This window comes from Heterodontus francisci, chromosome 3 (assembly GCF_036365525.1).
Source record: "Heterodontus francisci isolate sHetFra1 chromosome 3, sHetFra1.hap1, whole genome shotgun sequence".
NCBI lineage: Eukaryota > Metazoa > Chordata > Chondrichthyes > Heterodontiformes > Heterodontidae > Heterodontus > Heterodontus francisci.
Window position 1 is genome coordinate 65,458,091 of NC_090373.1, and position 12,283 is coordinate 65,470,373.

Sequence of the window (12,283 nt, forward strand, 5' to 3'; positions counted from 1 at the left end):
CTAGACTTTACTATTTCAATGCACTCCGGCCATCCTCCCACGTTCTACCCACTATAATCTTGAGGTCATCCAACACTCTGCTGCTCATGTCCTAACGCACACCGTCCAATTTGCCCATCACCCCGGAGCTCACTGATCTACATTGGCTCCTGATTAAGCAACGACTCAATTTTAAAATTCTCATCTTTGTTTTCAAACCCCTCCCTCCATGGTCTCACCAAATGTTTCCTATAAGCTGCATGGCCATGCGGCAACCTGAAAGTCCCTGTGCAGGCTGCACAGAGGTTGGGCCCTTTAAATTACGTGTGCGCAAACGTGCAAAAAAATTGAAGAGGCCGCACACTTCAACAAATGGCTTGCACACCTCTGAAAATAAATTAGAGGGAATATTAGTCTCACTCATCTCTATCTCTGTAACCTCCTCCAGCCCCACAACCGTCTAATATGTCTGCACTCCTCTAATTATGGCATCGTGAGCATCCCTGACTTAATCATTCCACCATTAGTGACCATGCCTTCAGCTGCCAAGGCCCTGAGCTTTGGAACTTCCTTGCTAAACTTCACTATCTCCCTTTCCTCCTTTAAAACGCTCCTTAAAGCCTACCTCTTTGGCCAAACTTTTGGTCATTTGCCCTAATATCTCCTTTGTGACTCAGTACCAAACTTTGTTTTAAAACGCTCCTGTGAAATGTCTTGCAACATTTTATTACACTAAGGGCACAATATTATTACAAGTTATTATTGTTGATTACTATCTTGGAAGCTAATCAGATCAAATTAATTTCTTTGAACGGAATAAATGTTAAGCAATGACTGATGATCGTGTTTTCAGAAGTACACCTTACCCTTGCATATGTTCTTGCTGATAATACAATGTTCTGACTTCTAAACTTTTTGAAGAATTCTGAATCATATCTTTGTTCAGCAGCATGAGGCCCTCCAAGAATTTCCTATAAATAGAAATAAAAGCAACTGTATCTATGTAGTAGATTCAAGACATACAGCACCAAGGTCCGTGTACTTTTAGATCAACATCACTTATTAGAATTTTGAACCAGTAGGTATATTAAAAAAGTCATAATCTTTTTGTACACCCAAGTAAGAGAGATGGTCCACAATATCAAGATAAACTTCATATTCGATGTGAAAAAGTTTAATGGATTTTCATACCTCATATGTTGCTAGGCGATTTAGGTAGGTTAACAGTTTCAATCTACAGCGACAAAGCTCCTTCTGTTCCAACGTCAGCCTGTGAAAAGAAGCAGGATGCACCAGATGTCCAAAAATTATAAAACCACACTAATTTCACACTCAATAATTGCAAACAGTTACTGTGCACTTCACCTTATTGTATGGTATAACATTTTCCTCAACACTTTCAAAAATACAAAGTCTTGCCGTGAACAGGGATTTGTACATATTCATACATTTCTAATTTCCAAAATAAATTTGGAGTTTATTGTGGTCAGTAAACAATAGAGAGATAGATGAAATAGAAATATCATTACTAAATATCATTAGTAAGCTGTCACAAAACTATAAATGCACAGGTGAAAAGAGCTATGGGTGCAATGAAGCAAGGACATTTAATAATTATAATCTTTAAACAAAACCAAAATGATAGAGCTGCTCAGACACCAAGCAGTGAAATAGAAGCCATGGATCTAAGACCAGAGTTCCAGGAAACATTAGTAGGTTGGCACTGCATTCAAAGTTTCACACAATGGAAAAAATCTGAGCAAACTCTTCTACTAAAAGCATCCCATAGCCTAATCTCAAATAGAGCAAAGCAAGTTTGGAACATAAATGCAGAATTAAATTCTTCACAATTCTATTGCCTTTTACAACTAATGTTCTTTCAAACTCCAAACACATTTCTTGAAAATGAACACACTTATAACAAAACTCTGCACAGTTTCTGCTTCAGATTAGTTAAGTGAGTGAGTCATCCTCTCGTGATCTGTCCAGCACGTGGGAATCACATGATCCATATATCCAAAAGCTTGCCTGTAACATTCACAGGTCTAAAGGCACCGACCTTCTCCTTTCCCCTTCCAACGGGGTCGGCTGCTGCCACTCAGACTGATAATCTTTCTGATCACTGATCAGTGGGGTAGATAGGGCGAGATACTGCTTGTGAGAAGCAAACACTGATCAATTTACACTGCTCTTCCAAGTTCTAGCATATCTCAGTGCATATCTCTTAAACTCCTGAATTTACTGGTCGGTTTGCATATTAATAGTGTGTGTTGTTAACAATCCTTTACTTTTAGAGCAAGATCCAGCCCAATGGTTTGGCAAGGGACCTGATAATATTGTTTTAAGCCCAGTGATCTGCATCTTTAAACTGTAATGCTTCGAAGTGGTATGAAAAACAACCAAGTAGCCACTGTAAAAAAAAAACTTCCTCCAAACTCTGCAACAAATTACCTGACATTATATGTGTCGATAGTACACAAGATCATATAGACCGGGTAATCTGAATTGATGTGGAAATCAAAGCTTGACGGTCAAGTCAGGATTACAAAGCTATTCGATTCATAAGTGGAACTTTGGTAACAAATTATTCTCACCACAGATTTAAGCTGTAACTAAGTGCTTTGCTAAGATTTTGCAGTGTAGTACACTGGGTTTGTTATGCCAATGGGGTATCCCATACAGTAAATTCTTAACTCCAGTTGGGGTTTTCAGAAGTAAGGTGTCAAGCTAATGGCAAGTGGTATATAATGTGTGCTCATAACAGCTTAGAAACTCACAGTGGCTATGTTTATAGCTAGGAAAGGCTAATCTGTATGCTGTAAAATAACAATTATTACTCACATGGAAAAATCCACCAGTTGGAGCAACTCCTGTCTCTTTGCTGCCTCTTTTTCTTTTCTCCTCTGCATCTCCTCAACTGGTGACACATAATCCTCATAGGGAAGATCATCAATGTCCACATCTCCAGGCAGAATGAATCTGTTAAAATAAAAATGAACAATTCTCTAAAGAACTGTGTGCTGCTTCACATTGTAATATGCAGATATTTAAATTATAAATCTACTACCTCTGTAATGAACTGCAAGAATGCTACCAAGTAAAAGATTAATGTGCTAGTTCAATAGTAGATTTTATTACATTGTGTAAAATTATTTCCCCAGTGTCCTACATTTTCCAGAGTTTGTAGTAAACTTCAGTCAATTTTATAGGTGGCATAAAGACATCCGTGACATTTTCCACCTCAATAAAATTCAAATAATTGAAGTGGAACACCTGAAACATTATTCCTCTGAATCTAGTTAATTTTATGCTGCTTCGTGCGCAACATATTTATTGTTAAAACTTTTAGTAAAAGTGAAGTCTGTTTAAAATAAAGCAGAACAGGGATATGTAAAATACAATAAAAAAAGGGCGGCACAGTGGCGCAGTGGTTAGCACCGCAGCCTCACAGCTCCAGGGACCCGGGTTCGATTCTGGGTACTGCCTGTGTGGAGTTTGCAAGTTCTCCCTGTGTCTGCGTGGGTTTTCTCCGGGTGCTCCGGTTTCCTCCCACAAGCCAAAAGACTTGCAGGTTGATAGGTAAATTGGCCATTATAAATTGTCACTAGTATAGGTAGGTGGTAGGGAAATATAGGGACAGATGGGGATGTTTGGTAGGAATATGGGATTAGTGTAGGATTAGTATAAATGGGTGGTTGATGGTCGGCACAGACTCGGTGGGCCGAAGGGCCTGTTTCAGTGCTGTATCTCTAATCTAATCTAATCTAAAACAGAAAATGCTGGAAATACTCAGCAGGTCTGGCAGCCTCCATAGACAGAGAAACATCATCAGTTCTGATGAAAGGTTACAGACCTGAAACATTAACCGTTTCTTAATTCACAGAATCTGCCAGACCTGCTGAATACTTCCAGCATTTTCTGTCTTTATTTCAGATTTTCAGCATCTGCAGTATTTTGCTTTTCTATATATAAAACACAGTAAATCTGAAGTCATTTGTATCAGCAAAACAAAATATGACAAAGTTTGGGAAAGAGGGAATGGTTTTGAATAGTTTGAAACCAGTAGAAGTATCTGGTTAAAAACAAAGTGCTGGAAATACTCAGCAGGTCAGGCAGCATCTGTGGAGAGAGAAGCAGAATTAACGTTTCAGGTCTATGACCTTTCATCAGAACTGGCGACGGTTAGAAAAGAATTAGGTTTTAAGTGAGTGAAAAGTGGTGGGGAGGTTGGTGGGGAAGAGAACAAAAGGGAAGGTGTATGATAGGTCAGTGGGCAGGAGAGATTAAATAACAAAGCTGTCATGGGACAAAGGCAAAGAGTGTGTTAATGCTTGTGGTGAAAGACAAAGCATTAGTCCAGAGAGAGTGTTAATTGAAAGATATAAAAAAAGGCCAGTCACGCTCTGAAATTGTTGAACTCAAGGCCAAGTCCACAAGGCTGTACAGTGCCTAATCGAAAGATTAGGTGCTGCTCCTCGAGCTTGCATTGATGTTCATTGGAACACTGGAGCAGGCCAAGGACAGAAATGTGGGCACGAGAGTGGGGTGGGGGGGGGCCAGTGTATTGAAATGGCCAGCAACCGGAAGCTCAAGGGATCATGCTTTCAGACTGAGCAGCAGTGATCCGCAAAGCGGTCACCCAATCTGTGTTTGGTCTCCCCAATGTAGAGGCGACCACATTGTGAGCAGCGCAGACAGTATACTAAATTGAACAAAGTGCAAGTAAATCGTCACTGCACCTGGATGGAGTGTTTGGGGGCTTGGATAGCGAGGAGAGAGGAGGTAAAAGGGCAGGTATTACACCTCCTGCGATTACACGGGCAGGTGCTATGGGAAGGAGACGAGGTGTCGGGGTGGTGGAGGAGTGGAACTGCGTGTCGCGCAAGGAATGATCCATTCGGAATGCTGACAGGGTCGGGAAGATGTGTTTGGTGGTGGCATCATGCTGGAGGTGGCAGAAATGGCGGAGGGTGATCGCATGGAAAGTGAGGACAAGCGGAACCCTGTCGCAGTTCTGGGAGGGAGGGAAAGGGGCGAGGGCAGAAGTGCGGGAAATAGATCGGACACGGTTGAGGGCCCTGTCAACCACAGTGGAGGGGGAATCCTCGGTTGAGGAAAAAGGAAGACAATTCAGAAATGTGGTTGTGGAAGGTTGTATCAGAACAGATACGTCGGAAATGGAGAAACTGGGAGAATGGGATGGAGTCCTTATAGGAAACAGGGTGTGAGGAAGTGTAGTCAAGGTAGCCTTGAGAGTCTGTGACGTATCTGGTTGACAGGCCTGCCTAATTTCCTTTCTCATAGCTGAAAAAATTGCATCTAGACTGATAACTTATAACCCATACCAAAAGCAAAATATAGGAATAGGTATTTTTAATCTGCTCTTGTTGGGAATAAAAAAGATTTACAAATCACTGTTTCGAACATGTAAGTAGCAATACTCTACTGGAAAATATAACTAGCATTGTTACACAATACGTGGGGTAAAGTTATACATTTGTTAAATCGGATGACAAACCTGCCTCCATCTTCTCTTTTTCCTATAGCTATCAGTGCCTCCAGGTCAGTCCCTTTCAATCCATACTGAAGCAGCTCTCTGGCCGCATCAACATTTTCAGGCACTCTTTCCACACATTCATGCAACACCCATGAACGTTTCTTAATTTTACTCTGTGGAAAGACAAATGAAAACAGTTTTAAGCAAATATCAGATACATTAACTAACTCAGTAGAGAGGTGAAGGCACCAAAAAAAGAGAGGAAGGCACCAAGGAGAAACTACACAATTTGAGAGCACCCGATGAGAAACACAATAAAAACAATTCAGGAGTGGAGGGAAGAAAACAAGATTTGAGGTTTAATTTGAGACTATTCCTGCAGGGATTTTCTGAGAGCAAGGGGCAAGTAACCAAAGCAGTGGTTTCTAAAGATGGATTGTTCTTCATTACAAGGCATTAAAGATCTAAGTAGGGAATTCAGGCAGAACTTTTTACAATTTACATAAATGACTTGGTGAAGGGACCAAAAGTATGGTTGCTAAATTTGTTGATAACACAAAGATAGGTAGGAAAGTAAGTTGTGAAGAGGACATAAGGAGGCTACAAAGGAAAAATAAAAAAGCATATTATCTAAATGGTGAGGGATTGCAGAGCTCTGAGATACAGAGGGATCTGGGTGTCCTTGTGCATGAATCGCAAAAGGTTAGTATGCAGGTACAGCAAGAAATTAGGAAAACTAATAAAATGTTATCGTTCATTGTGAGGGGAATGGAATACAAAAGTAGGGAGGTTATGCTTCAGTTATACAGGGCATTGGTGAGACCAAATGTGGAATACTGTGTACAGTGCTGGTCTCCTTATTTAAGGAAGGAACGTAAATGCATTGGAAGCAGTTCAGAGAAGGTCTACTAGATTTTAACTAGACAAGACTAGACTTTTACTAAACTAAGCTTCACTAGGTTTACCTGGAATGGGCGGGTTGTCTTATGAGGAAAGGTTAGCTAGACGTACTCTTCTAAACTCAGTGGATGTAAGAGGTCACTTGATTGAAACATATAAGATGCTGAGGGGCCTTGACAGGGTGGACATAGAAAGGATGTTTCCTCTTGTGGGAGAATCTAGAACTAGGGGTCACTTTTAAAAATAAAGGGGTCGCCCATTTAAGACAGAGATGAGAGAATTGTTTTTCTCTCTGAAGGTCGTGATTCTTTGGAACTCTCTTCCTAAAAAGGCAATGGAAGAATAGTCTTTGAATATTTTAAAGGGACAGGTAGATAGATTCTTGATCAGCAAGGGGGTGAAAGATTATCGGGTGTGGGCGGGAATGGGGAGTTGAAGTTACAATCAGATCAGCCATGATCTTGTTGATCGGCGGAGCAGGCTCGAGGGGCCGAGTCACCTACTCCTGCTCCTATTCATATGTTTGTATGTATGTAACTCTTTCATACAAAGGGTCAGTGTCATATGAAGTTATCTAGTAAGACAACTGAAGGAAACCATTTAGGCAGATTCAAGATATATTTAAAGAGAAGAAAAAAAAGGGCACTCTTGAATAAGTTGGAAGACAGGATTGAGATCAAGCAAAACAGGGTAAGCTTACTGAGCAAATAAACCATTTCTTGTAGCGAACATTTTGCAAACAAAATGGATTCAATACAAAAGTAAGTAATTTGCAGCACTGAGAATGCCACCGATCTATTGCTAAACATTTAAGACTATGCAAAAACATACCAGGTAGTCTTGAATAGAAGCTATATTAACAGGTGATTTTCTCCATTGTCTTTGATACACAAGGTCACTGTCAAGGTCATAGGCTTGTGCAAGAGCCAATGCTTCACCATATTCTTCATTATCAATCTGAAGAAAAATTGTTTCACAAACTTCTTTCAAATACTTACAATATATATCCTTGTAAAAAAAATTTAAGAAACTCAAAATGCTGAATAAAGCCATTCACACTTGCCCATTTCATTCTTTTAATAAATTTTAAAGCACATTATCTTTTCAGAACTTATTTCCTGGATGTAATCGGTTTGTTTAAAAGCCTCACTTAAAGTCACTCATTCTGATGACTTTTTTTTAAAGTATACAATGGTACAACAGTTTGCTTACAACTTGCTGCACCATGGAGTATTGTGTGAATACATACGCATGACTCACCCCACCACCATGGGGAAAGACCAAGCAAAGACAAAATCTTACTGCATTGGAGGGGAGAGGGTAAACTATTACCAGACTGCTCTTTACATTCTTCACAGCCAGTTGAAGAATACAAGTGAAAGCCTGAAGGAAGATGATCACTGATGTTATGTGACACAAGACAGGTGTTATGGAAAACGGGTAAAAATAATGGTCAGAGAAAATAAAGAACTGCAACTCAAAAATATAACCTATTTCAAAGGGTAAGGTGAAGAAAGACCACTGAGAGAAACAGATCATTTCACTTTGTCCCTGTATTACCAACAATAAGCACCTTCAAGTAAGGTCGGAGATGGGCAGATACACAGAGCCTTCCCTATATTGCCTTGACAAAGTGTTTAAATTTTACTCAGAAGAGTACATGCAAACCTGTTCTTAAATGGGCACTGATGTGCACCCTCAAATGTGTATAGGATATTCACATTTGAACTTTCCTGGGGACATGGGAACAAACAAGCGTGTACCCAATATGTTCCTTACTAAACTATATGTATATATCTGATATACACAGAAGCATACATAGATTTTGCACAAGCAGTTTCATATTATTCTTAACAGAGGTCACTTACAACAGACTGCAGATAAAATAAAATAATTGGTTTACAATCCCCATACAACAGTAATTAAAACAGCACAAGCCCTTTCCAATAATCTGTCAATTTCACACATCACATAAACAATCTAGCAGCTTCTGGGTGTACAGTTGTTTCAGGAGGACTGCAGGTAAATGGGTTACAGTAATACAATTCAAATTGAATCTGAAAAAAATCAACCAGGTGTAACAATTAATGAAAATTAAATGGGGATAATATATTTGGGATTCACTACAGAATTCAATAAAAAGGATATAGAAAATCTAGGAAGAGTAATACAATGAACAAAGAAAGACTTGCACTTATATAGTGCAAATCATGACCACCAGACCTCTCAAAGCGTTTTACAGCCAATCAAGTACTTTTTGAAGTGTAGTCACTGTTGCAATGACTTTGTAGGTCACATGGGTCTCACTAACTTGAATTTCTTGATGCAATCAACAGCAAAACCTGACATATTGGTTTTAATATATGTCCAGGTTGCAAAAGTTGCTTAGTTAGAAGGGACCTTGGATTAATGCAACACCTCTCCATATCTACGGATGAGGAGACTTATAAAATAAAATGCACAATGTCATATACATAGTGTTTATGTGAAACAGACAGCATTACAGCAAGTACATTACTATCTTTATTTCATAGATACAATAATGGATTGGTGAATAGGTTATAAGAATTTTTAAAATCAGAAAATTATTATGCAGTGGGTAATGATTTAACCCTAAGGATCAGGTTGGAAGTTCCCATGGATAATGAACCGGAGGATGTTTGCTGCTAATTTCAAGTGCATTCCAACATCAATTTTTGATTTAAATTCATTGTGAAAGATTCAGATTTGAAATCTGAGGAGTAAAATCTGCAATGTCTTCATTTTAATCACTGACTTCCACTTTGCAGCTGTTTACTCAACTTTTGCTTTCTCATATTTTCACACGCTGACTGAGCAGACCACAGTGTAGAATCCAGTATTTCTGATCATTTTATAGTTTAAAAATTCTATTTTACAACTATTAACTCATTACCAACTGCTCTTCAAATTAGAATTTAGCACATCTCTTAGTTTTGCTAAGTCTTATATAGCAGCTTCCCAAGCTTCCTTTTCCAGTTCTGACAGAAGGTCTTTACCCAAAAATATTAACTTGCAACAAATTGGTGTTTTGCTCTTGGTGTATTAATTACCTCATCTTTTCATTTACGCTACCTTCATGGTTAATTACCAGATTCACTTGAAAAAAATAACCCAGTGTATTTTCTATAAAACAATCTAAAAACATATAACATCTGCTAGAGATAAAGGAGATATTAACATTTTAGTACCTTAAATGGAAGCAGTGTTTATTTTGAATTAAAAAGGGGCTTTTATAATCGATTAACAACTGGGTTGTTCCAGCAGCAAGGTAGCTGGATGATGGTCTGCCCAGGATTTTTGATTAGGTGTATGCACTTCTGGTGAAATGCTCATGAGGACAATTATCTTGGGCAGATTCCAGAGTCACCGCTGACAGATTCTGGGAAGCTCAACCTGATATCCTCTAATGTTTGTCGGCCTGAAGCAATCAATCATGAAAGATATAAATTCAACATTAATTTAATTTAAAGTATGTTAACAGGTTTTTTTGTGTGTGTTTTAGTGCAGAACATACACCTGTTATTTTGTATATTGTAAACAGCAGTGGCTGTGTTCTGCATATTACTGCAAATCTGCTGTTTGCATTCTATCACATTTTTACCTATTTACTAGTTGATTTTCTGCAGTGCTGCACACAGGGAGTCAAGACTAAATGTAGTCTTCAGCTGAAGAGGGATTAGAGGACAGGAGAGAGATAGACTATAATAATAACTCAGTCCCAATTTGTAAGTCATGTTGCTTTGAATTGATATGATTTAAGTTAAATAGTTACATTTATGGCAAGGCGGGAAGCAGAGAAATAGAATAGGTTAAAACATAGGAGTTTCTCTGCCGGCCAGGAGTTGGGAGACATAAAACGGAGATGCGATAGCATCTCCACTGGTGGAAGGTCTAATTACGGTGTGACAAATTTACGTAAGCAGCTTCCATCTTAAGTGAGGATATAGGAAATTATAATGGGAAAATAAATCATGACAATAACATAACCAGAAGTGCATGCAGATGTAAAATTAATAAATTAATTCAATAGCTCATAATCTAGGGTCTGACAGGACGTTTAATTGACTCCTGTCCAAAGTTAAGGAATTTGCATGAAAGCATTGAGCTATTCATTAAACCAATTATAGTGATGGTGGGTTTATTTCAAACCCTAGGTTCATGACAACTACCATCATATTGTTGGACATATATTACAATCCTGTTCATAAGGAGAGTGGATTTTCTTATGGGATTGTCTTCAGTGCTAAGCATGTGAAAAGTATCTGAGGTCCAAATATTTCTGAGTCTTTATTTTTAAACTGCAGCGTGTTCCCAGAATTTTCTATTATTAAATGTCAAACTTGCAGCATTTGTAGTTTTGTTTTTCATCACTATACAACATACAGTACAGATGATGTGGCATATAATATTTCTGCTATGACAATGTCACTTAGGTATTAAACTGTGTAAAATCTAAACAGGTAGTTTTTTTTCTGAAATTCAAAGAGGTAAGTAAGGGGTAAGTTTTGAGATAAACAAAAGTCATGTAATAACCTACACAGATTCTGTTAATGTTGTTCTATGATTGGGTATGAGTGTGTGGGCTTGGAATGATACAGCCATTTCAGTTTTCTTCACGTCTCAATTTGTAAACTGCTTCATTTATGATCAACAGAGCCAAATCAACTGTTGCATAACTCATGACCTTGAATCCATAATGATTTCTCCTTAGCACATAGTGGTCATGAAAATATCACAAAGTCATTGTGGTCTGTGATTTTCAATTGCCACACAAATTATTCAACATTGGAGGTAGAGAAGTTACACAAATCAGCTATTAATATAATGCAATAGCCAACAATAATATAATGAATTCATCATAAGAATAATTTTTCGACCTCTTTTTTACCCATTTCATTTTTTTTCAAAATTTATACTGACCTTCCTTTGATAGAGCTCCTCTGGAGTTGTAGACCTCAAACTTACTAGCCTGTATGTTTTAGTGATTGTTCGAGGTCTCTTTCGAGGGGGAGCAAATCGCTCCATTTCTGTCAAGTAATATAAGCCCTGTTTCACATAACTAAAATATCGAGCTTTGGCTGAGGATTCGTCATCAGACTCAGAATCTTCCTCGCCTTCATCATCATCAAATGAATTAGTTTCCAAACGATGCCTCTTGTAAGCTACTTTTACTTCACACTAAAAAGAAAATTAAAGAAAAATGTAACATCACATTTCAAATGATCATCTTTTATGAAGACAATTAGCTGAACTAGCATTACTTATCGATCACTTGAATTCAGGTTTGAAAGGAGTTTGAGGTATGGTAATGAAGTTGAACCACACCTTTTGCTAAAGAGCACCATGTTGTGCAGACCTATCTCGGAGAATAACAAAATAGATGACAGTATGAAATATAATTAATTCAAGGGATAGCCTTGAGTGTATAGCAAGCCTTTCTCCTGCCAACTTAAACTTCTAGTTCCTTCTAGTGAAACCTACTCAAAGAAGCAGGAGAAAAGAATTGCTAACTTGTGCAACAAGGGGCAGGGGAGCAGAGACTGGACATCTAGGAAAAGGAGAATTTATACATGCAGGAAGGGAATCATCAGATGACGGGGCAGTTTCAGAAACAAGGGGGGATATTTTATGCTGGCAGCTGGGGTCTCAACGTCAGGGGAAACCAATGCCGAGATCCCTGCATCGCCTCTTTTTCGGAAGGCTCGGCAAATTTAGTGCCAATCAGGCACTTAACTGGACAGCAACTGGCCTTCCATAGGATTTACGACCACTTTGCTGGAAGTCCCTGCCTGCAGAGCTGCTGGCCAATTGGACGCAGACAGCTTCAGTGCCACCAGGTAGGCGGTGGCTGCAACGACCAGACACAGAGGAGTGGCGCTGGAACTA

General features: G+C 38.8%; 1 protein-coding gene across 1 annotated transcript in view; it reads right to left on the minus strand.

The window, feature by feature from the left end:
• nbas (NBAS subunit of NRZ tethering complex) overlaps window positions 1-12,283 on the minus strand; it is a 308,007-nt gene that overhangs the window by 245,279 nt on the left and 50,445 nt on the right. Inside the window, exons 15-20 of the mRNA XM_068028531.1 lie at window positions 11,318-11,575; window positions 7,208-7,333; window positions 5,498-5,649; window positions 2,821-2,958; window positions 1,171-1,249; window positions 846-950 (exon numbers count right to left, since the gene is read on the minus strand). Of these exons, the coding sequence (XP_067884632.1) occupies window positions 846-950; window positions 1,171-1,249; window positions 2,821-2,958; window positions 5,498-5,649; window positions 7,208-7,333; window positions 11,318-11,575 (858 nt within the window). The remainder of the gene's footprint in view (window positions 1-845; window positions 951-1,170; window positions 1,250-2,820; window positions 2,959-5,497; window positions 5,650-7,207; window positions 7,334-11,317; window positions 11,576-12,283) is intronic.